Source organism: Venturia canescens, chromosome 1, assembly GCF_019457755.1.
Source record: "Venturia canescens isolate UGA chromosome 1, ASM1945775v1, whole genome shotgun sequence".
Lineage (NCBI taxonomy): Eukaryota > Metazoa > Arthropoda > Insecta > Hymenoptera > Ichneumonidae > Venturia > Venturia canescens.
This window is the reverse complement of record NC_057421.1, coordinates 25,281,962-25,309,169: the sequence shown is the minus strand read 5'-3', so window position 1 is coordinate 25,309,169 and position 27,208 is coordinate 25,281,962. Positions and strand designations below refer to the sequence as shown.

Genomic DNA, 27,208 nt, shown 5'->3' with positions numbered 1-27,208 from the left:
ACGTGTCTTTTACCCTTTTGCTTTTTTCTCCACAAAATGATTTTCAGGTTAAACAAGCGTATGCAAAGAACAACTTTCACTAATGAGGGTTCGTTTTTTTCTTTTCTTTTAATACCATCGAAATAATATAATATAGTAGTACAGAGTGCCATGGAGTTTCACGAGAGACAGATTAAATATTTATAGTTATGTATATTTCAATAGATTAACATTCTCAATGTGTTTTTTTTTTTTTTTAAACATTTCAAGTAGTTTTATCACTACAACATCAGATCTATAGCGATCGAGCGAAGAATTCCATTATTTGTTTTTATTTTTTTTTTATTTTAGATTGTCAGCAACAATTATCTTTTCTTCTAAGGGTTGTTTACGAGAAAAATGTATTTTTTAATTCAATTTTTGAAGCTATCGTCTACAAAAGAATCCTTCACTCTTCGTCGCAGCAAACTTGACAACATTATATTTTCCTTTTTCTAGTCCATCAAGAACTTGATTCAAGAGGCTACGGATTCGTAAATAGTTGATTTAATAGATTTAAAAAGAACGCGATATCTTCAAATTCTCTTGTCTCTCTTTCAGCTTTCATGAATAACAAACGGACTAACAGAATACATGCATAACTATTACATTTAATAGAGAGTTATTATCTTCGTTTTTCCTTCAATATTCGATACTCTCGAAATCAAAAATCCGGAATGAAACAAGTAAAAAAAGCACCTGCCGTTCTAACGACGCGTTAAATTTTCACTTTCTTTTTCAACCGAGGAATATAACGGTTAAACGGTCTGGTAAAGAGGAAATTGTATTTTGAAGAAGCCAAAGTTACATGTTGGGAAAATGGAGATTATTTTCGTTCGAGAGATGAAATAAAAAGACACGTCCGGTAGAGAGAAACTCACGAATTCCAATAGATATATACCAGCTGAGAGGCTAATTTAAGTGCATATTTCATTTTCTCAGCAATTTAGCGAACTATGTTTGTCTTTATGACTCGAATAGCGTCTAGTCCTCGGGAGTAGCCTGAGCTGATTCGAGAATTATTTCGAAGGAGAACGGGGTGAATCCGTATCCTAAACCACCGTAAAATTTGCTCTGGAACTCCACCCTGCGGAAGCATTTTACACGTCAACTTTCAATGATTACTCATAAAGGATCGATCGATTGATCGGTGGTTTCACGGGGACTGATCCAAAATTTTGAAATTGAATTGTCTTTTTTTTTACCAGTGGAGACGGAGAGTGTGCAAGAACGCGGAAAGGCCTTCCATGAGAACAAGAATTCCTACGGTGAGGACGGCCCAGAAAGCGAAAATTGCCCAGAGCATGACTCCTCCGATCGGACCCTCGCTAGCCAAACCGTTTCTCATCACCATGTTCCACAGTACTTCCGACAGTTCTGAAATACAACGAAGCCGCTCGTACAGCATTCCAACTTTGCACAAACATTCTGTTTGCAGCAAGTGAAAAAAATAATTTCATTGGAGATAAATAAACTTACGCGCATGGGCGAGCGACAAGGCCCAGAGACGCAAGTACGAAGCCGTGTGAGAAACACTCCCCAGTACGTATTCAATCGTATGAATACCTTGATGAATAAAAACTTCGCTCATTTCAATTTCCTCTTCTTTATGAGCGACCGGTGCATCCGGGTTTTGTTGAATGGCACCTGGGCCACCCTCAACGTCACCGTTTTCCGTTCCATGATTGTTCAACTGAATGGAAAATGTTTCGAAACATAAGTTTGAGAGAAAAATTGAAAGATGCATCTCAATAAAATAAGATTTTTAAGAAATGTTCAATGATTTTTAAAACGATGTTTGTTTTTTTTTTTTTTTTTTTTTTCAATACCTGAACATGACGTGCTCTCCGACTGCGCATCATCATGATCGGTTTTGCTAGCAACATCCATGGGATGCAAAGGAGTGCGAGAACAAGGAGCATCCTCTGGAAAACTCCTTGGCCGGCGTACATCCATTCGTGGCAACCAGAAAACGTTTTTGATTCGTTCATGAGGACCATGTTGATGAAGGTAACAAGAATCGACGGAGCGCAGTACGGTCCCCAAGCGATATCTGTGGAAAAACAATTGTTTAATTATTATTTTATTTGATAATCGAGGTTTCCGAAATTTCGAAATTCATGGTGCGTTTGAAACATTGTTTTATCATTTTCTGAAAGTTCTCTGCTCTTAAAAACGTCCAAGTTGGCCAGAAATTGAATGAAAACGTAAGAATAAAACTCACCTTGCTCTTTCGGATCGAATTTAATCCACTTGATGAACATGAGAATAACCATGTAGAGAAACAAGAAACTGAGGAATACGATTTGAGGAATAAACTCGCAAATGATGTTCATGGAACGCTTGAAGTTCATGTGATTCCAGAGGCCAACAGTGACGCCGAACAGCATGTGTATAACGCCGAAAATAATAGAAATTTTCATTTTATAAGAATTGAGAAATATGATTTTGTTCTCTGCCAATTGCCACACCGGATCCATGCCGATTGGGTACGGATACCCAACGTATGACGTGGTGTTCGGATCTAATTGAAGATTTTTATTTCCATGCATCGTTTTCCAGTCGTATTTAACCGACCAATAGGAGCCAAAGATATTGAGCGACTTTGAAAATACGTCGTTGTATATCAATCCGGTATACATAGAGAATAGACCCATGAGAAAAACGATGTAACGACCGCCGAAAAAGATGTTCCAAATCTCGTTGTCCGATTTCTGAGCCGCCAATGGTTTTTCCTTCAGTACCATCCAGGCACCGAAGAGAAACATTATGAGACCGTGGCCCGTATCGCCGAACATGACGGCGAAGAGAAATGGAAAAGTAATTATCGTGTACGGCGCTGGATTCATTTCTCGGTAGGAGGCTACACCGTAGGCGTCTATCAGAGCCTGGAAACCTTTCGTAAATTTATTCGTACGGTTGTACGTCGGTGGATCCTCGAACGTTTGCATACGATTCAATATCGGTGGAACCGAACTTCCGCTGCGTTCCTGTAGAACAAAATAATACAAATTATGATGAGACGAAAAAAAATGTCCAGAATTCAGAGTGCAATTTTCTTCTGTTTTATCGATAATAAAAAAAATAAAAAATAAATAAATGTAGTAAAAAAGAACGACTGAAAGTGTTTTCTTACAGTTCCACGCCGTAGAGCCAACTGTATAGTTTCGATATCCAAAACAGGAACCCAACATTCTGCGATGAGACACTTTTGGGTGACGTCCAAGTTGAACAAGTTGAGCGTGTGATAGATAGCCTTGATCTTGCGAACTTTGACAAACCAATTCTTGATGTTTTTGGCAGCAGCAACGAGTACGCGATGTCGGTGATCCTGTGTCTGTCCGAGAACAGTGTTAAGGTCCTCGATGCGCGTCATCACGCCCATGGCCATTTCACGACGATCGGCAGGTGCCTCCGGGCAAGGATAGAGGGTCGCCCTGAAACCTTCGCAGATTTTCTTAACCCGAGTCTTCAGTTGGTCACCTTGAAAGAATATTATGAAGACGGATTTGAAGACTTGGTCCCCCTGTGAAATGAGCGAAGAGCGAATGAGTTTTTTCATATTATCTCCGCGCAGTTTTCTCGTAGAGATCATTGTTTTAAGGTGTAATATCGATACCGTGGATGGATCTTCCAGAGGTGTCTCAATCTCAGCTTGACGAAGGAATACATTTCCTCTGCAAGCTCGCCACAGCATCCGTTCGAAAGCAGGGATCCTTTCCCTCAGTATGACTCCAGCGACGAAGCTATTGATAAATTTCGTTAGAATTTCGTCACGTCAAACCGCGAGGCTACGACATCCATAAACCCTAGCTAACTTCAACGCTTTTATACTTTTTCGTTTCTTTTTTCCATTCATTGAGGGGCCGGGGAAACGGGGGTATTAACACAGTTAATAACGTTGAAAAAAAAAAATCAGCACCTCGTTAAACGGATATCGGATCGTATATTTGAATCCTCGCATTGATTCTCTCTCCTCTAAACTCGCAAACACACTCCATCAAAGCCTAACACTCAATTGAACAAAGAGAGACGAATGAACCTTTCGTCTTGATCCTCTTTCAATCTGTATCGATCGAACCCAAAGAACGAAAATCGAATTATCTTCTCTTATTATTATTTATCTCATTAAAAATCTCTTTCGTTCCGCGGATGGACGATTATTCCGTAGCGGGACTGTCGAGAATAAAACAAAATGGTTTAAACATAAATAAGAAATAGACGCTCATTCAAATAATGATGATTTCTGTAGCCATGGTCATTTTACATACCTTCTTATAGTGTCATTGACATTTATTATTGCTACTCAATGTACCACTGTATTGTGAAAGATGCTCAAACGGTAAAATCATACGGAAAAGTCAAATAAAAAGAGAGCGAGGGATTCTCCGTGGTTTTTTTTTTTTCGACAATCAACAACACCGAACCAAACATTTGCTCACTCATTTGCATATATAAATATATATATATATATATATCAATACACGCAAATATATTTATATGTGCATACGTATATGCGTGTAATTGAATGTCATTGAGAAAACTCATTAAACTACGGTTTTTTAAACGGATGCAGGTAAACGGAGAGTTACGAGCTTGTGGATGAAGTTGCTGTTCAGAGTGTCCAAAATATTTTCAAAAAAAAAGGTCGTTGTTAATGGTGGTGCCCAAAATTTGTGAGAAAAAACCTTATTCATTCGAATGATTTTTAAGGGTGTGAATATAATGAAAGGAAGGAAAAAAAATTGCAACAACGAGTGATTCTGTTCGAAAGGATGGATAAACTGTTTTACGTGATTTTGTTGTATCGAGTTTTCATGGTTTTATGTGTATCGTAAATTTAACGAGAATACTATGCAGAATGTTTGTCATTTTTTTTCTAATTATATTCTCAACGTTATTTCATTGGAATATCAACTGTGAAAGGATGGGTTTTTCGATGCAGCATTCCAAATGTTACGTAAAACGTCACAGGAGTGTTTACAGATTACACATCAATCGAAATAATACCAGAAAAAAAAAAACGAACGATTTAAAAATTTGATCAAAGTCGCATAATATTTATGGAGGTTCCTGTTTCATGGTAATTCTACAATATTATTGAATGAATTACAACAATTATTCCTCTTTTGCGACTAAAAAATGAAAATTTGAAAGATGAAAAATGTTTTTTTTACAATTTTCCAAGTCTCCACCATTGAGATTCCGTCTACATTAGCTTCCGGTGTATTCACATTATAAATGATATATTATATTTCTGTTGACATTCAAGAGACAAACAAGCGATAAATTTCGTGTAATTTTTACAAAGATTTGAATAAATGAAAAGAAAAATATTTTCATATTGTTCTGGACGACTTTAAAGAATATCGCAAACGAAATATCTTCGATGGGTTTTCACAAAATACTGTCAAAATTCACTTCTTACCCCGAGATCGCATTGGTGTACTGAAAGTTTACATTATCTATAATTTCCAATAATAATATTGTTGCTGGCCAAAGATAACGACATTGAAGTGGGAATAAAATGCTTATTGAAATGAGAATCGTAAAATTTTGAGCATTCATCTCTTTCCCCCAAAAAGTTGGCGACAAATTCGCAAGTATATTCTTTTATTGTAATTTGTCAAACCAAATTGTTAGTTAGAGAAAGTTGTTGAAGCAGTTGCTAAAAAGAGAGAGAGAGAGAAAGAGAAGGGGTGAAGGGTCGATCGGTTTGTCTTGTTTCGGAGAGGATTTGAAGGTGCAGCTAGTGAAGGAGGTCACTCTAGGTACGTACCCCAATTGGACAGGACCAAGGGCAGACTGGCGAGCGATATTATCGTCACTAATCAACGCGCGTGTCATGGACTCGGTGGGGTTCAAGCCTGCGTGCTCTTGCTGACGACACAACAGACAAGACACAACCAACATTAGCAACACTAGACGACGTACCACAATGCTCAAAAATCGAGAAAAGAAAAAATGCCACACTCTGCAATCGGTGCGCCGTTTAATGGTTATTTTTATTTTCATTTTATTTCCAATGTGCGTGCAAATGGAAATCAAAAAAATCTTTATCGTACGCATTCAGAGACTAACCCGTGGACACCGCACTAGTACAAATCTGCACCCACGAAAATGAGTGTAAAACAAAATGTAATCAATTACTGAGAAATTGTTACCCCTAAAAAGTCTCGTTGTAAGATTAATTCTATACATTAATGAATGAAATAAAAACGTTTTGAAAACGTCCAAATGCAAATTTGCACGAGTGTGGTAAGCGTGTGAGCTCGGTTTTTTTCATTTTGTACCTTTTTTCCAAATATTTTATTATATCGTCTCTGAATGAACGACGATTCTTTTGTTTTTCTTTTTATTTCACCACACTCTAAATACGAATTGCCAAAACGGTTAATGCAGCTACTTACTCAGTCCACTGAGTTTTCGTATTCATTATTTTCTTCAACGTTTACATATATTGGACAATAAATTCCCGAAATATTATTTTTCTTGTTTGTTGTTTCTGTTGTTTTTACACGTGTAGAAAAGTCGATGGTGCTAATAAATAATAAATTTACAAGAATCATGGCAATTCTTATTTATCAAATGTTCGCTTATTTCGATCTGAAAATAAAGTTGTTACTGGGGGCATAACCAAATTACAAAAGTTTCAAGATTCAGGGGGTTTCGTATACAAATAGAAAAAACAAACAAAATTATACGATGTTGGGATACGTTAACCGCTACGTTTCTACTTATACGATGACAGCTTCTGCAATTATTTAAATCATATACCTTCCCAATACGAAAAGAATAATTATCGTTCCTGGTATACAAATAAATACTGCGTCCCCTAATATTATCAATAATCTTTGACTGACGTCACAGCATAAGATTTCATGACACTCTTATTTTCATGACACAGTATTAAATAATTTACGAATCAGAGTTTTTTTCGTTGACGTTTTGTATTCCAATGTGTCGAGTTCCTCTTGAATGTGCTCAATGAGTGTGTGCTCAACGGTGTTGAAAAAAATAAAAAACAAGAAATGTAAAGAAAAAAAAAAAAAAAAACGCAAACGCACAAAAAGAACATGGCTGAAGCAAGCAAGCAAATTCAAAGTCAGGCAGAGTGCAGTGCAAGCACTGAGAGCGCTGTCGACGCAGAAAAGAAGAACAATCCTTCTCAAATTTCTCTTGACCAAAATAAAAACGAGTTGACAACATCGTTTAAGTCAGTTAGAAAATTATGAAAAATTTCTCAGTGGATCGTTTTTCCTTCGAGGAGACAAAAGCTAGCTGCGTGCTTTACAGGAATTCAATGTTAATAGAAGTACATTTGTTTTCGTATAATAATACATACCCATGGCCACACCATCATCATTTATGTTATTTACACGACATGTTGTGTCTATACGTAATAAAGTACCTTTGACGAAAAAATCGAAAATTTTCCAATTTGACAAGGCTGCAAAAAAGTGCAGCTACACTATTTTCTTCGGGAATTCATTTTCAGAATTTCGTTGCTCGATACAAATTTTCAGAGATGTCCTTTACATTCGCGACCTCAAAATCATTGGTAAACAGTAGAAAAATTACGATTTAATTGTTATTAAATTGTTGCATTAGGACGAATGTACAAAAATATTTGTTATTTCACAATAATATACAGTCGAATCTGTTTTTTTGTTTATTCGTATAACTTTGAATTAATCATTGAACTAGTTTTTTTTTTTTTTTCATTAGAACTACGTTAAAAAATATTGCTCTCCGGGCGCAGCAACGTATATATGCGTAAGAGCTCGTTTAACAGCTACAGGCAAATCACATCGAGCAATTAAAGATAAAAAAAAACGGAATTATTCCAAAAATAAAATCATAATGAAACGAGAAAAAAAAAAAACAGATAAAATGGCGCAAACTGCAAATAACTTTTCGAAACACAGCCTTGCCTTAGGGGATTCCTATAGTGAGCTCCTATGGTGTCTGCTGCAGTGTAGAGGTGCTGTAAACCATAGAAAACACTGGCTTATCGTGCCTTCTAATTTTCAAATTTTTGTTTTTTTTTTTAGCCAAAAGACAAAAAAATACAACAAAAGCGGCTCGGTGCATTTCCTAATAAATGTTGCTGATCGTTGGAGAACGTGAAAAACAATAAAAATAAATAATTTAGCCCGGAGCTGCTAGCAAGGTTGCCAAAGAGATTGGATGATTTTTTCCTCAATTTTTTTTCTTATTATTTTCAGTTATATTTGGTGCGAAGTATTTTCTTTAGATGGGCAAGGTGATTGTGCACGAAGAAAGCACATCGCGCGATCTCCTACAATGGCCTAGCTGATCGATGGATTCATCCATCTCAAGTCATTCGCCTTTTTTCATAGTTTCTTCCCTTCCCCCCCCCCCCCCCCCCCCCCAAGTGTCGCCGATCGAGAATCCCATTTTTTTTCGAATAGTGCATTATTCACGTTTGTGCAAGTTTGGTGATTCAAATAGTAAAATCTATCACATGCAAGATTAATTTCTCTATTGCGGCCTTGGGATTCTCGTTCGAACACAATTTCTTTTGCCCGTTACAGTGCAGAGTGCAGTAGTCAAACTAATGTAACTGTGAACAATGAAATGATGGTTCGTCAGACTATTCTGACACCATAATCCACATGCTGATTGGTTAAAAATTAATATCAGGCTCATGAGTTTTCATAGAAAAACAACCCGTTAAAAATTGATTGATACGAATCCAATCAATTCTTTCATAAATTAGTACAATCTCGAAAGAAATTTGATTTCGTTGTAATTTCGTAAACGCTGATCAAACTTATTGCTTTCTGCACTGTCGATATTTCCTTTATTTTTTTTTTTGTTTTTGTCGTTGTTGTTGAGAGGAACTCCACAATTAATTACCCGAGCTTAAGAGCCTGGCCGCCAGCGCGGAGGCCCTCCTCACCCAAGAGAGTGACTTGCTCTTCCTCACGGCTTGGGTCTGCCATCTGCGACACGACACCTCCATGCTCAGCCTGGCAACAAACACACGTCACCCCTCGATTCGCTCTGTCTTTCTCTCGATCTCTCTTTTTCTCTCTTCCCGGTATGTCACTATTTGGTATCCGCAATCCACGTTTTTTTCTTTTGTACATTTATCGATAAGAGTTTTTCATTGTAACCGTAGTGTTTCATCATTTTTCAGCTTCAATGTCAATGGCTTGTATAATGTCTGAGAGATATTTTGATAAAGTGTGTACAAATCTCAGCTACGGATATTCAACATTGTGCTACAGAAAACAAAATTGCATTAGAGATAAAAAATAATAAATCAAATCGTATATGGATTGACGGACGAGAAAAATGTCTACAACTAATATTAGTCCGACGTTAATACACCCATCATTGAACAATAATAATAATAATAATAATAATAATAATAATAATAATAATACACCAACATTTTTGCATGCTTCTACTAAAAATATTATAAATATCTGATTAACTATCGAATATTCAACATCGATTTTTCAATGGAATAAATGTTTTATTTTTTCAGCTGTCAACGCTCGTCATTGAGTTATGTAAATTGGGCCTCCTGCCAAGGAGGGGCTCTATGACTCTGGAGTCACAGCTGTGAGCAATATTTGGCACACCACCTTTCCAATTCTACTCGCATATTCTCTCTTTCATACAGCCAGCTAAATGAATGTGTTAACATTACGCAATGACGAGCTCTGGTATTGGACACTCATTGCCAACTTTACGAGTCCCCAGCCACCCGTGTTTTTAACAATTCTATCCATCAATGCTATATTTGTTTTTCGATTCGAGAATTGTGCTGTGTTAACTGCAGAGAAATATTTTTTTACTACGTCCTCACAGAATTAAGCCAAAATTTCTGATGGGTTCACACTTTTTGATGCGACATGAAAAAAAAAACGATAAATACGTCTACGACGTTTATAAATAATTCTATGAATTACGTGTACAGGGGAAAAATTCCTTTTTCTAAGGGAAGAAAGAAAAATACTGAGAGCATAAAATATTATCAGAGTCGTGAAGCGATTGAATGTATATATAAAATCCGCTATAAAGAAAAAAATCTACATATATAAACGACAATGTGTGCACTCGAATCTATATAATACATCAAATGAAAAGGACGATAAATTTGTGAGACGAAAAAATGATGGATACAGATATAAATGGGGCGTTGATTCATTCCGATAATTGGGAACTCGTGTTTATGTTCCTGATAAGATCAAATAATCGCGAGTGTCATTCGATGAATGATCGTCATATGAGCATCAGAGTGTAAAGATAATCATCAGTCACAGTTAAAGGGAAGAAAGTATGAGAAATTGCGTGCATGATAAAAGTAGCATGCTTATCGAAGCCTCTGTAGGATTAACGAAAATAAAACCATTGAGGCTTTAAACTGTACATGCTAAGTACTGAAGTTTCAAATTGGCAACAAGTCGATAATATATTGAAGAGCAACAGAGAAATTCAAAAGACCAGAAATTTATTTTGAGAAAGACATGCTCATGCATACGGAAGGAGAGAGAACATAAAATAGATGAAAGCAACTGAAACGGTATATTAGTCAAACATTCGAATTATTTTTTTTTTTTTTTTTTTTTTTTTTTCAAAGCCTGAGATTTGGAAGCTGTTGATGTACAATATGTACTTACGTCGGAGGATTCCTCAGTGTATTTTCGAACGAAAGGATAAAACTTTTCACGAGGAAAAGCGGTGAGAGAGATGTAAGAGGGAGAGACAGAGCACAGCGAGTGACTTGTGTTCGTTGCTTATAACCGCAACTCTTTTGTTAGTCGGCAACACTAACACATTAAGTAGTACTCCCTATAAAAAAATCACTCAACATTTCGTTTTTATTTGGTCATTAATGGAACACAGGTACTGAAATCTTGATAGAAAAAATATTTTCTCTGCTTTTTGACTCGATAAATTAGGACGATTAATAGATTAATATTTATTGTTTTTGCACTCTGGGTCAAATTGATTAAATGAAATTTGGTGGTGGTAAGTGCCTATTATCATTCGCGCAAAAAATTTCTAAGCAAATGCAAAGAGATGGTTTAAAATCAAGCGCTCTGAGAATCGAACTCCAATGTTCATGCATTTGGATATAATTAAAATATGTATTTTTTCATGTTTGCTTTTCTCTTGTCTCAGCGGTCAAACAGGCGACGATGAATGCAAAAAATCATTGCAATGATCATTCCCCAACGCTGTTGCACCGTGATTTTATAAAAAGTAAGTTTCTCCGATTAACAGATCAATAAGCTTTTCTTTTTGATTCGTAAATTCTTTTTCGCATGAATAACCTTCTTTTTTTTGTTAGGAATACGTTACTAGCGCTCTGCAACCGATTATTGCGCTTAAAAACTCTTATCAACGAAATTAATTAGTAAAAAATTTTGTTAAAAAGTATCATTTTCCTGTTAAAGTAAGAAAAAAAAAAAAACAATTTGAAAATCCCATTATTTACGAATATCTAACGAACTATATTGTTTCAATTTCTTTTTACCTCATCAAAAAAGACCTGAGTTTTTCTCAGTATGTGCTTGAGTTCTGTAAGTTCCAAAAAGTTGCGTTTCAACGCCTCTGCATTTTGGTTGACTTCTCGAAGTTCGTTCTCCAATTTTTCAAAAGTTGCTTCAAGATCTATCATTTCTCTGGGTTGAGGAGCTTCCGGATTTTCACCGGTATCCAGCATCGGTATACCATCTTTTTTGATCTCCTTCTCCAGGTAGCGTAGCTTGCGTTCCATCTCATCGCAGCGACGCACCTCATTGACAAATTTTCGTTGGAAGGCATTTACATCTGGGTTGAGCTGAAATTTTATTTATAGAGAACTACTCATTACAAGCACAGCTGATTTTGCTGAAGAGAAAAAATTATTTTTCCAAAACATGTGTATAATTTCTGTACTCTTAAATTCAAAAGCAATGGAAAAATCAGAAATTGAGGAATTGGTAAATTCTTATTTGAAATTCAAATATTTTTATTCTTACCTCTGGTTCAAACAAGTTAAAGAAACAATATGGTTAAGGAAAAAATTTCATTTTATTTGACTGGATGAGTTTAAAAATTTTTTTTCTCATTGTAATAACAAATAGATCATTATTCAATGAATTAGAACAGTTTATAAACAGTAAGATTCTACTTTAAACGAATGCAGATAAATGTAATTTGTATCAAACAATTATCGAACAGAAAGACAAGTGTAAATAACGCCCACTTTTGTTAAACTATAATCTACATGACACAACCTCAATGAAAAATGAAATATATTCCTAGGATTAAACTCACGTCTCGAAATTGTACAAGGCCGAGTTCTCCAAGCTCGGAAACACAGGCATACGCTGCTTCACTCTGCAGGAAGAGTTGACACAAGGTCATCTCCTCGCTCCTGAACAGGGAACCCATCTTTTTTTTTGTCCGTTTGGGCGGATTTACTTTTCATCCAAATAGAATATTACGATCGAACTCTTCCTGTTATCATTGCACAATTCAATATCTCTGTCTCTTGTGTAGTTTAACCGAATAAGATGAGAATGTGAAATCCCTCTAAGAATAAATAGAGACCAAAAGTTATAGAGGAAAAATGTTTGTTGAAGGAGACACGAAAGAGATAACGCTCACTCCTCTGACTTTTGGTCGCGAAAACTGATCGAGTACTCACAGGGTCTTGCTCAGTCTTGCTACTTGCTACTTCGATACATATACAAACACTCACGCAACATGTCACACAGAGATGAAGCTTCGTATGAAACTAAATATACACTGGTATGTATTATATTGTACTGGCAAACAAAATCGATAGAGAAAACCGAGAAAACATATCACGAGGTATTTAAGGTTACAATTGCGCCACCTGCAATTTCACGGAACTTCCATCGTGTCATATGACTAGAAGGTGTGTTGTAAATATTACAGGAAAGCAGGATATAAATTATCGGTGTATAAAATTTCGTATGAAAAAAAAAGTTACGAAGATTTTATTCGCAACTGTTGTTAAATTGATTAATAATCAAATGAATATACTAATTACCGAGGAGGAATGCCCGGAATGCTTCTTGTACTTCAGGCAGACTGCGGAGACATCTGGTGGCAATTTTGAGAATTTAGCTTGTCATATGATCAAAGGTGTACACGGGTTTCTCTTCTTGGGTTAGGGGGAAGAAGTACTTAGTACTCCGATTGTCAATTCGCGAGTTCCTGGTGAATATATAAAAAAAAATAGGAACAACAATGTTACGTTCAATTTTATGGGCAACGTTAACAGTGGCCACTGGTAATTCACTTTTGAATTAATTCTCTCTTGTAATTCAAAACTCAAATGAATATTTACATTGTTTTTGTCATACTCGCGTGACCGAGGGTTGCGGGGGTGTGGCGTTTTTCAGAAACAATTGAACTTCTTTTTGCAATGTATTTTGCGTTCAAACGAAGATTGACGGTTTTTTCTTTGTTGTTTGTTTTAGTTTTTGCGGCAGAATTCACTGTTCTGTATAGTCCTGATAATGTCGTGTTCACGGGTGAGGAACCCATCAACCAGAGCCTTTTGAGAGACGTTTTCACGTCTGTTCTCGGTTTCACCATCACACCCGTAAGTTTAATGACAAATTTTCAGATAAACATGAATTCTAACATCTTCCATGTTTTTTGCTCATTATCTTTCATTTTTTATTTCACAAGTCGAGACCTTGGTCTGGTCTCCTAATCGAGCCTCCCTTCAATCTTCCTGAAGCTGTTGTTGTCATTGTCGTTGAAGGCATCCAAGAGCTTGATTCCCAAATAGGCAAAGTTTTCAAACTCAACGACGATGAGATCGAAGAAATCACTTGGCAAGGCGTCAGTGGAACTGTTGAAGATCGTAGCAAGGATAATAAGCTAGTGAGAATTCGGATGGCAGGTGGACTTGACGCGGTAAGCTTAATAGTTTGAATTCTATCGTATCCACTACAAAAAAATTCAAACAAAAAGTTGGTTCGTGATGTTACTCGATTTTATATCAAAGTGGTGATTGAAAATATAATGCAAAGTGGAATAAATAGTTAATACAGATTCGACCACTGGTAGATGGCTAGTGACCGAGTGTTTTGCCCAATTTACTTTATTATTTATAAGTTGAATGTCAATACTAATGGAACTGCTTATTGATAGTTCGGTGAATCAGCTCTGGGTACATTGAAGCCCACACCAATTGATGAAGGCAGCCTCAGCGCATTGAGTTTGAAGAATGACGAGGACCGCAAGATACTCGAGGAAATAAAGCTTCTTGATGCCATTGCCAAGAATGTTCCTTCAGATGTTTCTGCCAATGGAAAATCTGATGTCTATTGGCTCGTTGTTTCTGGTATGCAACCACTGATCGAATCATACGGCAAGGACTCTGCAGCTGTGAAAGAAGCTCTCATAGTTCTCAACCAGGCTATCAGCAATGTTACCGAAGCCTTTAGAAAAGGTTACAAAAACAAGGTATAAAATTGGTTCAGTTTTTGGGGACAGTGAACCAATTTCATTCTGATAATTTATGTTTAATTAATTTTTCAGTTTTTATTGATAATCTGAATTGTTGAGTGATTTCCTTGTTCGATTTCTCGTGCCAAGTCTACAGTGCACAGTCAAATAGTTATATTTATCTCAAAAAACTCGTCATTTTTTCCGTTTAACATTTCTCTTTTGCTTTTTTTCTTTAATGAACATTACAGCTATGAAATAAAGTATAATAGCCATAAAATGAGATTAATATTTATGGTTTTATGATGAAATTTGTAATAGTATCGAAAAAATAAATCCTTTCAATTTACACGATTTTTTTTTCAGACGGTCATCGCGGCTTTCACCAATGATGTGAGCAAAGTGCGTAACACTCGAGCGGCCGAGCTTTCCCGACAGAGGAGGGAAGACGCAAAAGTGGTCAGTATAAAAAAAATTCAACTCTCCGAGGTACAAATTTTTAAAAGAAGTAATAATGAAAAGGAAATTGTCAGGCAAAGTGTTGAGGCAATCGTTTGTTTCAACACTTGAAAAAAATGGCAAAGATTTATAAAAAAAATTTTTATAGGACGATAACGATAAAAATATAAAAGCAACAGAGAATACATCATCGACACCTGTCATTGACAGCATTAAGGTATTACTAACACCGCATGCTTGTTGTTCGGCTTTGAAAATAACTAAATAACCAAGCAATGGTTGTGAAAGAAAACTAAATGAATAATTCAATATTCCCCAATGTTTTAAGTTATGGAGTAGTTTTTGTGCATGCCATAAAGAGCACATAATCTAACGATTGTTCTATAGTCACCGAGGAAGTAATTTGACGTGTGAGAAAAAAGAAATCAAGCACGAGGACAAGGCGTCGCCTCGAAGGATCTCTCAATTCACTTAGTCATCGAGCTTAACGTTTTATTCTGCATTATAGTTGCCATGAAACTTTGTCGACACTCGGTGAACAGAATTTTTTTTTCATCAACATAATACAACAACAAAAAATCGACCCGAATATTTTGTAGAATGATGAAGAAGAAATTGAGAAAAATGAGGATGAAGAAGCGAAGACGAGGACGATCGACGAGGGTAGTAGTTTAAAAAAATCGGACGAGAGCCCGTCGGTAACCGAGAACTACGAGCAGGAGAGAAGTGAAAATACAGGCAACGAGGCTAACGAGGCTAGGGAAAGTAGTACCGTTAAATCCAGTCTCGAACTGGAAAATTCGACACGTAACAATGAACAATCTAATACAGAGAACACAAACAGACCATTTAAGGTATCGTTGAAGAAAAAATCAATGAGAAAAAAGATTTAAAAAAAAAAACATACAAAGATGAAATACTACACACTTCACGTGTACTCTCTTTGGTCCCATTAATGCCCGATACTCTCCATTGCGAAATTATAAAACAATACTAGCAGAACTACTTAATTTGACAGCTTGATTACTTCTCTGCAAAAGGCTTTTTTATTTACTAAAACCAGTCCAATCCACTGGTTCAATTTCTTGTCAGCACAATTCTTTCTTTCTGTAGCATATATGGACTTGCTTCTCCTCATTCGATCTTTGCATGTGCTTTTGTTTGCATGATCGATGATTTGTTTTTCTATTACTTTGACCGCTCGCCCTATATTGAAATTTTAATCGAGGATGTATTGGCTATTTAAAAGTAGGTTTTAAGCATTCCTGACGCACGTCTTCCATCCTTTCCGCTCTAGAACGAGATAAAAGAACTTATAAGACAAGGAAGGAGCTGATTCCTTAAAAAATCGTTTTAACCGCTCAATTTTTCGCTAATGCAGAAAAATTATTTAAAGAATAAATTTTCAACGGATAATCAAATTTTTATTTTATCGTATCGGGTTAGTCTTTCGACTTTTCAACGGATGACGAAATATTTTTTTGCCTCGTAGAATTAATCTCTTGACCTCGTGGAATAGTTTTGAATATTCGCGGATTGGTTTTTTCTTCATTTCTTTGACTTACTAACTCATTGAACGCTAGCGGAATTCGAAATTCACGATGTTGAGTCGTCCAATCGAAACATCTTCAAAATTACTACTACTTGTTTGTTCAATTTTTAAAAAAGTTGAAAAGAGAAAATATTCCAAATACATTTTCAAGCATCGGAAAAAAATCACGAAATTCGATTGACGCAATGAAAAAACACAATGCATAATTTTTTGTTGGAGAATATTTTATAGAAAATCTTCATAGTTTATCAAAATTTTCGTTTTTTGATGATTGGTATTCGTAGAATTTCAGAAGTAGCTCAATTTTACTATATTTTTGACTAATTGCAGGTTCAACATTCTGATCCAATGAAATATTTGATTGAGGAACGTGTTTTATTCGTTCTCAAAACGCTAAAAGCATGAAGTCTTAGCGTAAATTAAAAGTATCTTCTTGCAGCTACTCATGAGCGTATTATTTATTGTAATTTTGATATTTTCTGATTGTCGATTATGTTGGAGCTTGTTTATCTTATTGCATATATTATACTTGAATCTTCTTTGATACAGCATAAAAAATCTTGTAGATAGTTGGTGTCGATGAACAAACTATTGTAAGTCTAAAACTATTACCGAATGATTTCAGATGGAGGACTTTAATTTGGGCAAGAAGTACAGCGAATATTATCCGGCTATCTTCAATATCTTTTTGTGGTTCGGCGTCATATTCTTTTTCTCGCTATTGGCAATTTGCAGTAAGTACAGTATCCAATAAATCACTTTGAAAAAAAAACAAAAACAAAAACATACAATTTTCCTCGATTCTACAGCATTTTAATGAATTTCCGTAGTTACGATTGCTGACATGGATCCTGGCCGTGATTCCATCATCTACAGGATGACATCGACTCGCATGAAGAAAGACAACTAAACAACGAATAACGGATTTTCAACTCGTCGATCATTCCGAGTTGTTTATTTTGGCTCTTTTTTTTTAATTATTCCAATCCGTTGGTCGCGGAACTTACGCGAGGCTGTCTTCGTTTTTGTTTATCTTTTCGTCTCGTCTCTTGAACGTGCGACGAAAGAGTTTGCGAACAGCAAAATGCACAACTTCAATAACGTACTCGCATTTTTCTGTGTACATTTTTATTATTAATTAAGTCAATGAATATCGATCGCCTAAATTCAGAAAGGATTTGGAAGGGTCATTGGCGCCACGCGCTGAGCATTCGAATAGGCATATTTAGAGCAAAAGAGTTATTGAAAAATTCTGGAACCGATTTTTAAAAAATGTTGTCACGGAGACAATCGGTCACTGAATATTTCATGATTTTCTCAGTTTTGCGAGTGTTCATCCAAATCTTGCCTATTTGAAGTGCATCCAGTGTGCGGCATTCAAATAAAAAGGAATCCTGTACATAAATACATAATAGAGCTACCAATCGTTGTATAGATAATTTACGTTAAAGATTGTAAATCCTATACTCTAATATTCACATTGTTTATACCCGATGTGTCAACACACGGGAGGATAATATATTAGAAAATTAATGAGCCCCTACCGGAGCTTTATAGCATGAGCGCGTGTATTAATTGGTGTGAATGCTGAAAATCCAGAAAACTCCTTAAAGAGACGTCTGAATACGTCTCGGAGGTTAAATATTCGAACAAATAATGTTGAAGTCAGTTACATTCGATAAAATGGTGCAACTGTGAGGTCAATAATGACTGCAAAATTACTTTTCGTGCCCCAATTATTATCTTGTAAGATCGTATAACATTATTGATTCTTCGGCACTTCGAATGTGTTCCATACATATAAGGAATAATACAAAACAGCAACAAAAATGTACATCAATCGGAGTGGGTGGATAAAAATACAGATTACGATACGATCGAACGGAAGCACTCGAGTCTCATTGCTTTTCACAAATCTCTTATATTATTGCAGTATTAAACATTACGATTCAATTCGCGTTGCTCATTCCGTTTCGAAGCGACTTCCAAATGAAGGTCTCTGACATCGTGCTTATTTTTGGGCTCTACTTGTTTGTCCGTGTCGCCGAATCCTTTGAATCGTTTCGCTTTAAAACATTGGCAAAATATAATGGAAATCCAGAATTGGTTGGTGAGTGGTTCACGCGAAAATTGTTCTTTATGTACCATCGAGTCTACGAAGGCTCAACCAGTTATTATCATAAATATTGTGAACTAATTTCGTTTCTACTCCTCTTGGACGTAATTCAGTTAAAAACAATGTCGTAAAATCAGTTTTATGTAAATATAAAAAAAAAAGAAGAAAATTGTTGATTATTTTTCACAGCAGCGCAAATATTAACTAAACATTGATTTTAACAGGTGGGAGCTCACATCCGTGTTACCGAGAATGCAAAGCTGGAGAAAATTTGACGTGCAACTATAGTTTTACCTTGACGCAGTACACCTCGATGAGCTACGCCTGTCGCGATTGTCCGTTCAACGAAAACGACTGTTTTCGTGATGGATGTGTATCAGCCGGTGGCTACGTGCGTCCAATCACAGTTGCTAATAAAATGATGCCTGGACCGAGCATCCAAGTATGCAAAAATGACAGAATTCGTGTTAAAATTGTTAACGCATTTACCAGCGAGAGTGCAACGATTCATTGGCACGGTATTCATCAAGTCGGAACTCCCTATATGGATGGCACACCGTTCGTAACTCAATGTCCTATACCACCGCATAATACATTTACCTACGATTTCGTTGCATCGCCTGCTGGCACACATATCTGGCACTCTCACATCGGTGAGTTTGTTACGAAAGTAAACTAAATACTGGTCACTCTCGCCGTTTTTGTTTTCCAGAGAGAATTTAACAGCAATTATTAACATGAAATTCACGGTAAACGCTGGGCAAGTTGGCGAAAAGTTTTTTATTATACTGAACCGAAAATTGTAAATGTAAATTTATTATTGTGACACGACAGGTGAACAATGTTTCAAAATCAACATTGTAATAATTTACAATAATTACGGCACTTTCACGCTCCGGAAATTTGATTGAGCACCAAACTTGAGTACTCTCTGGTAGAACTTTAAAACACAAGCAAAAATTATTTTATTCATATGAAAATTTGTATTTCGATCAGTAAGAGTTTATAAAACTCATGGTCATCGATATTTGTTCAATTCCCTGCGCGTAGAATTGCATGAAAGTTACGAATCACTCATAAGATAAAGGAGGTAAAAGGACCGTCTCGAAACGTAATTGGAGTAAGTAAAAACTTGTGGGTAATTTGAGTCAAGTGTGTTCGGGGGAAAAAGATGAATCACATGATGTTGTTTGTTTTCGGTGGTTCAAAAGCTTCAAAAATGAGCATTTTCGTAGTCGTGTGAAAGTAAATGTAGCGGATTCAAAAATTCTACCAAAAATGTAATTTTACACTGTTTAATAGCGACTAAACTCCAAGGGAATCTTGATCTCGCTAAGAAGACTTGCAATTCCTGAGGAGCCATATCCTTCGTAAATAAATCAACTCTAGACTCGTTTTCAAGATATCATCAATCGAGATGGAGAAAAAATGGAATTATCGCACTTCTGATATCGTTTTACCTTGAATTTTATCTTGAAGGTTTCGAGGAATCTGATGGCCTTTACGGGAGCTTAATCGTCCGTAAGGCAAACGATCCTTTATCGAAATACTACGATTACGATCTAGCCGAACATGTGATGATCGTCTGGCATTGGTATGATTCGTCAACAGCATTTCGATTGGCCACCGCTCTCCACAGGAATACTAAAGTCTCGGGTTACGGCTTACTCATCAACGGTTTAGCCTCCGGGGCCGAAATAAAATATAACGATACGATATACAAAACACCGAGAAAAGTATTCGAAGTCGACCCAGTAAGTGTGATGCACTCGATGGAAATGAAGTATCAAACCGTTGGGTTTGTTCATTATAAATATTGTTACACTCGTTTATCGTTTTACAAGATAAAATCCTTTAATTCGGAACCAAGTTATAGAACTTACTATCTCGTACAGAGACTGCCCACCAATTGAAGTCTCAATCCAAGCAATTGGATTAAGATTTTCTAATATTTTTCATTTTTAGTGAAAGTTTTATTCACAAATTTTTTATTTGTTTCAGGGGCGCAGATATCGGTTCAGGGTCATATTCAACAGTGCTGTATATTGCCCCGTGCAAATTTCCATAGACGATCACAAACTTCTAATGATAGCTTCCGAAACTGGTACTTTTACGCCTCTTCTGGTCGATTCTTTCATCATAAATAGCGGTGAACGCTACGATTTTGTACTCCACACTGGAGAAAAGCCTGCCAATTATTGGATAAGATATCGAGGATTGGGTGATTGCCAAACTGACAGCGTTCAAGTCTCGGAATTAGCCGTTCTCAGATATAGAAATTCGATAGTTGCAGAACCCCAGGGTGGCACTGGTTATCACGATGCTATGAGATCCGGAGTGGTGAGATTAATTTATAAGAAGATACAGTAAACTTGATAGAAATCGAGTACGAACTTGACTAATCGATTCTTCTCCTTGTTAATTATTATATTGATCTTCTCATTTACTGTTTCAGCTTTTGAATCCAGTACAAGTAGATAGGTACGATTATACGAACAATACAATATTCAAAGTATCGGATTTGAGCAACACTGGAAGTCCGAGGGGTCAGGACGTGTCAGGAACCCCGAATCACACTTTTTACTTTGCTTTTTCTTTCAATCAATACGGTGGGTTCCTTTGACACCAATGGAAAAGTTCGATTTCTCAAGCATATTTTCTTCGAAAAGTTTCAGACATTTGTTTTGTTTTTTTCTAGATTCGTATTTCGCTCCTGGCCCCTATCCACAAATCAATAATTTAAGTTTCGAATACCCTCCTCTACCTCTGTTAACGGAACACGAATATTTGACGAGCGATATGTACTGCACGGAGAGTGATGACTCGAACAAGGATTGCGTTTACGAATTTTGCTCGTGTCCGATAATCTATCGTGTTAAAAAAGACAGTTTGGTAGAAATAGTTTTCGTCGATACCAGTAAGTCATTCGGTATTAAAAATAGTTCAATTTTCGTTGCAGAAAAACATGCAAACACCCGATCAAATATCCATTTTTCGAAATCACTTTTACGAATTTTCGTAAATCTTTCGAAGTCAGGTAGCAACTCGAAGCCCAAAAAAACTAAACGTCGATTTGTAACGTCATCATTGTGAATTGTATTGTTTACGATACGCCATTTTTTAATATATTTTTTAGAGAATATAATTTTTTTGTGTCTTCTAACAAAGCTTATTTGTAAAGTAAATGTTTGTACTATTTTAGGTACGATAAGGAATCAAGACCATCCGATGCATCTGCACGGTCACGACTACCGGGTCGTATCCATGGAAACTGTAGGCTCCAACTGTTCTCTGGAGATGGTTAAGAGAGCCAATGAAGCTGGAATGATATCGAAAAGACTAGAAGGAGGTCCAATAAAAGATACAGTCGGTGTACCGGCTAGCGGCTTCACCATCGTCAGATTCATTGCTACGAATCCAGGATATTGGTTTTTTCATTGTCATATCGCTAATCATGTGGAAATGGGAATGGGTTTTGTGCTCCAAGTTGGAGACAGCAGGGAAATGATTAAGCCACCTCCGGATTTCCCCAGATGTGGTAGAAACGACTGTTCTCTTTAAGGCATGAATCACGCAGATCTTTTCAGCTAAATACTTTATTGGTTATGAATTCCAGGATTTCGTAATTGAATATCAATTGAAAAAAAATTAGTGAAAAAAAGAGAGTGAAGAAAATGAGAAAAAAAAAAGTAAACGCCAACTACGAGAATTTTCATAGATAAAATTATTCATGTAACTCATTTTTAAATGGTATTTATTCCAGTAAATTGTTATTTAGACTTCAGGAAAAATCGTTCACCTCAATTGGAGGTCAGTTAAGGTCGATTAAACATTTACGAACAGATCCGAATTTTTACGTATTCACAAAGAGGATATGGAGTTTTGAAGTCTTGAGGCGTCCTCTGTGGACTTTCTGGAATCATAAAAATTCATCATGGCTGTCATTTCCGGTCAGATTCACCAAATCATATAATCGGGTGTGTATAAGAAATACTAAGAAAAAGGAAAAAATAAACTTTATATAGTCGTCGCGTGCGTGTGCGACCAGTAATATTATTACTATATATATATATACACGTTACTCCATTCCACAGCGTGTGAAGTATCCGATAGTAATTGTCAAAAACTTTTTAAAAAGTTATGTGAAAGCACTGATAGCGAAGAAATTAGTTTCCTTTTTTTATTTGGAGAAAACGGAAGGTAACGTCAAAAGTTCGAGAATCTAGTCGAACCGTTTTATCTGCTGAACTTTTGTCTTTTTTTTTATTTTGTGGTTAACGGTGTCATGGCTATATTAAGTATTTATCCTTGATGCGTGCCCATATACGAGCGAAAGGTTAGTGGGCGAAAGAACGGTGGGATATTGAGTGTGTAATGTGCTTGTATACTTCGGAGAGTCATCGAAATGCAAGTCTCGTTACACATTTTCATACAGTGTTCTGATCGTTTTTATTGCAGAGAAAACGGGAGCATCGAAAATTATTGAAAAAAGTGTCTCCTACTCCTGAGCTGAAAAAATCGCGAGAAGATACTAAATAATAAACACGAAAGCATACCCCTTCGATTTTAGGGACTATTTATTCTCGTTACAACTCTTCTTCTACTATCAACCTTCAAGAAAAAACTGTTTTTAGTGCAACGTAAATATGCCGGGGTAAGCGATGACGATTGCTCTCATTCTATTTTTGGAAATGACTCCACAACAACGCCCTTCGTGTAATTTCCTGTTGCCTAATTCGCTGATGCTTTTTTTGTTTACTGTCTGTTTAACCTTCGATATTAACGTTATTTTGAGAAAATACGGTAAATAATTATTTTACAATGTAATAACTGTCTACAATGTCAAAATTCTAACCTATAAAGCAGTTTTATTGTACCATTTTAATAAAAAATTCTCTTTGTGCCTTAATTGTCCAGGGATTTTTGGGAAATATATTACATGCTTTTTTTTTTACTACTGGCTGCTGAAGGTTCAAGTCAGCCCGAGCCTTTTTCAGCATTTTACAACCTTTATCCATTTTTCATAAATATTTACATTTAATGAATCAACAGACTGTTCTTTTGATGTGTTTTTGATTTCTAATTGCATTCGTATTCATTCTGAATTCCTTGCCATCAATCTCCAATCATTGAATTGATCTGTCTGATGAATAATCTCATTTTGGTGATTAAAAAAAGATGAAAAGGTTTGATCGTATGTTTTTTTGTAAATTCATTCTAATAAACAATTACTGTTTTTTCTTGAATTAGGAGATATTTTTCAGTATCAAGAAGTATCATCGATTGATTAACTAATATATATGATTGTGTGCTAGATATTTTTTATATTGGCATGAATAAAAAGTATTAAGAATATCGTTGGATGAAAGAATTCGGAAGTGAAAAAACTTACACAAAAGTTAGCTGATCCACAAATGCATTGAACAAATTTGTGACAGCAAGTTCGGAAGTGTAATAATAGTGTGATCTCAATTTCCAGAACCAATGTTTTATTCTTATCTCCTTGCCTGCCAATGTTATCTCTCTGCTATTGTATACACAAAGACTGATAGCTTATCGGCAAGCAGCAGTTGTGAGGTTGTTGAAATTAGTTGCAGAAAGAACAGGGCAGAAATCGCCTCCTAGAGAGGAGAAATACTCAGTGATACTAGATGGGGTTTTGATTTCAATTTAGTAAAAAATTGACAAACATGATTAAAAATACAATCAGTCCATTCCCCATGTCACTTTCTCAGTTATCGCTGACGACCAGTGAATTATATCTCAGGAGGAAAGCAAATTCACGAAAGAATTCTCGAGAAAATTCACCTCAATGCTCACTAGAAACATTGCCACTTGATAACGATGGTGGTGTGTACGAAGAACTGGAGGAGTGGGGCGAACCTCCGTTATTACCTCCTCGAAATTTACCAAATGTTTATGTTGAACAGAACAATGAGATACAAAAAACGGTTGAATCTGGGTATTTGCATGAATTAACGATGAGAAACGTCACAGGTTTTTTTTTCCACAACCATAATCTTATATACTTTTGCTATCGCAGTGTTACAGGAATGTCACTGGATCACATGTTCTGTTCCCGCTGCAGGGAGGGCTTTGAAGCTCATGAAAAAATTGTCAATTCCAATGGCGAATTGTGGCATCCTCAGTGCTTTGTTTGCGCACAATGCTTTCGTCCGTTTCCCGAGGGTATTTTTTACGAGTTTGAAGGACGAAAATATTGCGAACATGATTTTCATGTCCTTTTCGCTCCATGCTGCGGAAAATGCGGTAAGCAGTAGTTCTCGTCTCGTTCGAATGCAGTAACGTTTCTACATTGCAATATTATATTACCGCAATAAGTTTTCATGGATTAAGCAGACTCAGTCTGTGATAAGTGGTTAAAATTAGAAAAAAACAAGGCAATCCGGACTGACTAAATATTTTCAAAAAAATTGGCGTTTTTTTCTCACAAAAATTGATGATTTTAACTTTACTGCGTTATTCACAAACTATATCTTATGATAATTGTGATTCCAGGTGAATTCGTGATCGGTCGTGTGATCAAAGCGATGAACGCGAATTGGCATCCAGGATGTTTTAGGTGCGAGGAGTGCAACAATGAATTAGCAGATGCTGGTTTTATAAAATGTCAGGGAAGAGCACTTTGTCACACTTGTAATGCGCACGTTAAAGCTGGAGCCCTTGGAAAACACATTTGCCACCAGTGCCAGTACGTAAACCTTTCTCTTGATTTACTTTTCCTATTTCAATCCTTCAATTTTATTTAAGTAAAAACCATTCAAAATTATTAAATAGAAAATAATTATATTAGCATGACAAAAAATTATTCAAATGAAAGTATTAACAATAATCATGGATTTTCAGTGGAGTGATTGACGACAAACCTCTTCGTTTTCGAGGTGAAGTGTATCATCCTTATCACTTCAATTGTACAGCTTGTGGAATAGAATTAAACTCGGATGCAAGGGAAGTTCGATCAAGACCGGGATATGCTGCCAATGAAATGGTAGGCTGATATTTTATGAAGGCTGAAAGCAATGGACTAAATATTAAAATTGAATATGGATTTTCATAGAGCATAATTTTCAATACTGCCCCAATATAAAGAGTTCTTCATGCTTCCATTTTATAATTTAATCGTCAACAGAACGAACTTTACTGCCTGCGATGTCACGATAAAATGGGAATACCAATTTGCGGAGCTTGTCGTCGTCCGATCGAGGAACGCGTCGTTACAGCGTTGGGAAAACACTGGCACGTCGAACATTTCGTATGTGCCAAATGCGAAAAACCATTCCTCGGTCACCGTCATTATGAGAAGAAGGGAATGGCGTACTGCGAGACTCACTATCATCAACTTTTCGGAAATTTATGCTTCGTATGCAATCAAGTTATTGCCGGTGATGGTAAGAAATTATTTTGAAACGAAATTTTTTGTATAGCAGCTCAATTGGCAAAACAAAAAATCGACGATATTGAGAATTTATGTGGTAACCCATTCCGATTTTTTTCCAGTTTTCACCGCTCTGAACAAAGCCTGGTGCGTACATCACTTCGCGTGCGCATTTTGCGACCAAAAAATGAATCAGAAAACAAAATTCTTCGAGTTCGATTTGAAGCCCGCCTGCAAAAAGTGTTACGAAAAGTTCCCACAGGAATTGAAAAAACGAATGCGTCGCATGTACGATCTGAATCCCAAACGACTTCCAGCCTCATAATTTATCAAATTTCAACAATTTTTCTCTCAGCGGGCGTCTCGGAAGTATATTGTAGCATTATCATAACCAAAGTAACAAATCATTCTTTCTATGCTATTATTTCTGTTTACTTAACGAATTTTATAAACACGTGTATTTATGTATGTATACATTTACATATTATGGATGTTAACGGTGCAACATGAGCGAATACTGCCGATTTAAAGCAAATGGCTACCTCTGAATAATTTTACTAGTACATTACATCGAAGATAAACGTACAAAACCTAATTTTTTCATACGGTTACAAATACAATCATGAAATTTCGTACCGATCGAGTTATAACGAGTTTTCGTAAAAGTACTCGAACAAGGCTATTTATGAACAATTTTTAAAAACAGACTGCATCAGATTTGTCATGTGCGATTAAAAAGAATCTCCATCTAAAATTAATTTTTAAGTTTCAGTAAAGTAGTGAGCAATTCAGTTGTCTGTGTAAGCGATAATGAACTTTTGGTATGTTATTCCAACAAACTTCGTCTCTAACATTGTCTCTCGATAATCGTGCCTTCTAGACTTAGTAATAATCAGGATACTCAAGTCCACATTTTATTGCATTTGATATAAATATTCAAACGAACTGACCAATATATTTTATTGACGAAGAAGAAAAAAATGCTCGTTCAAAAAAGAGATTCAACCGGAAGCCAGGAAAAGTGTAGACTTTCCTGTGCGAAAAATCTTGCGATTGGATTTATTTGTAAGAACTGAAAGATTGTAAAACGTAAGAAAATATATACGGAAAGAAAATGGCAACACTGATATTTAATATAATAACATATTCTCGAGAAAAAAACGTATTCCAACTATAAAGATAAGTCGAAGGAGGTGGGTATTTTTTCGAA

At 36.1% G+C, this 27,208-nt stretch overlaps 4 protein-coding genes and 1 long non-coding RNA gene across 13 annotated transcripts; 3 read left to right on the top strand and 2 right to left on the bottom strand.

The window, feature by feature from the left end:
* Positions 1 to 89: 89 nt before the first annotated feature.
* Vha100-1 (V-type ATPase subunit a family protein Vha100-1) lies at positions 90 to 13,079 on the bottom strand. Of its 5 annotated transcripts, none has more exons than XM_043433908.1 (11): positions 13,064 to 13,079; positions 12,322 to 12,579; positions 11,537 to 11,842; positions 8,902 to 9,014; positions 3,638 to 3,764; positions 3,155 to 3,544; positions 2,243 to 3,008; positions 1,848 to 2,071; positions 1,498 to 1,711; positions 1,224 to 1,395; positions 90 to 1,105 (listed from the first exon to the last, which is right to left on the bottom strand). In XM_043433908.1, the coding sequence occupies exons 2-11, from the start codon at positions 12,436 to 12,438 to the stop codon at positions 1,003 to 1,005; spliced, it is 2,532 nt and encodes an 843-aa protein (XP_043289843.1). In that variant the 5' UTR covers positions 12,439 to 12,579; positions 13,064 to 13,079; the 3' UTR covers positions 90 to 1,002. The 5 variants fall into 5 exon arrangements, with proteins under 5 accessions (XP_043289843.1, XP_043289842.1, XP_043289845.1 ...); XM_043433907.1 differs by lacking the exon at positions 13,064 to 13,079 and adding an exon at positions 12,695 to 12,977; XM_043433910.1 differs by lacking the exon at positions 13,064 to 13,079 and having other exon boundaries at positions 8,902 to 8,987; positions 12,322 to 12,686.
* A 63-nt stretch (positions 13,080 to 13,142) lies between these two features.
* On the top strand, positions 13,143 to 18,373 carry ATP6AP2 (ATPase H(+)-transporting accessory protein 2). 2 transcript variants are annotated; one of them, XM_043433917.1, is made up of 9 exons: positions 13,143 to 13,306; positions 13,497 to 13,621; positions 13,711 to 13,941; positions 14,179 to 14,493; positions 14,842 to 14,934; positions 15,083 to 15,151; positions 15,534 to 15,788; positions 17,112 to 17,220; positions 17,317 to 18,373. In XM_043433917.1, the coding sequence occupies exons 1-9, from the start codon at positions 13,264 to 13,266 to the stop codon at positions 17,394 to 17,396; spliced, it is 1,320 nt and encodes a 439-aa protein (XP_043289852.1). In that variant the 5' UTR covers positions 13,143 to 13,263; the 3' UTR covers positions 17,397 to 18,373. The 2 variants fall into 2 exon arrangements, with proteins under 2 accessions (XP_043289852.1, XP_043289853.1); XM_043433918.1 differs by lacking the exon at positions 15,534 to 15,788 and having other exon boundaries at positions 13,145 to 13,306.
* An 88-nt stretch (positions 18,374 to 18,461) lies between these two features.
* LOC122419391 (laccase-2-like) lies at positions 18,462 to 23,511 on the top strand. The gene is made up of 8 exons (XM_043433912.1): positions 18,462 to 18,596; positions 18,827 to 19,255; positions 20,082 to 20,356; positions 20,604 to 20,942; positions 21,058 to 21,211; positions 21,301 to 21,519; positions 21,805 to 22,579; positions 23,061 to 23,511. Exons 1-7 carry the CDS (start codon positions 18,476 to 18,478, stop codon positions 22,161 to 22,163), a joined length of 1,896 nt encoding a protein of 631 aa, XP_043289847.1. The 5' UTR covers positions 18,462 to 18,475; the 3' UTR covers positions 22,164 to 22,579; positions 23,061 to 23,511.
* LOC122419403 (uncharacterized) lies at positions 22,340 to 24,124 on the bottom strand. Its single transcript, XR_006262889.1, has 2 exons — positions 23,995 to 24,124; positions 22,340 to 22,515 (listed from the first exon to the last, which is right to left on the bottom strand). It is a non-coding gene; the product is annotated as an uncharacterized lncRNA (long non-coding RNA).
* Positions 22,589 to 27,119, top strand: stck (LIM zinc finger domain containing stck). Of its 4 annotated transcripts, none has more exons than XM_043433922.1 (6): positions 22,589 to 22,802; positions 24,646 to 24,872; positions 25,122 to 25,314; positions 25,470 to 25,611; positions 25,753 to 26,011; positions 26,121 to 27,119. In XM_043433922.1, exons 2-6 carry the CDS (start codon positions 24,656 to 24,658, stop codon positions 26,321 to 26,323), a joined length of 1,014 nt encoding a protein of 337 aa, XP_043289857.1. In that variant the 5' UTR covers positions 22,589 to 22,802; positions 24,646 to 24,655; the 3' UTR covers positions 26,324 to 27,119. The 4 variants fall into 4 exon arrangements, with proteins under 4 accessions (XP_043289857.1, XP_043289855.1, XP_043289856.1 ...); XM_043433920.1 differs by having other exon boundaries at positions 22,589 to 23,256; XM_043433921.1 differs by having other exon boundaries at positions 22,589 to 23,405.
* Positions 27,120 to 27,208: the final 89 nt, after the last annotated feature.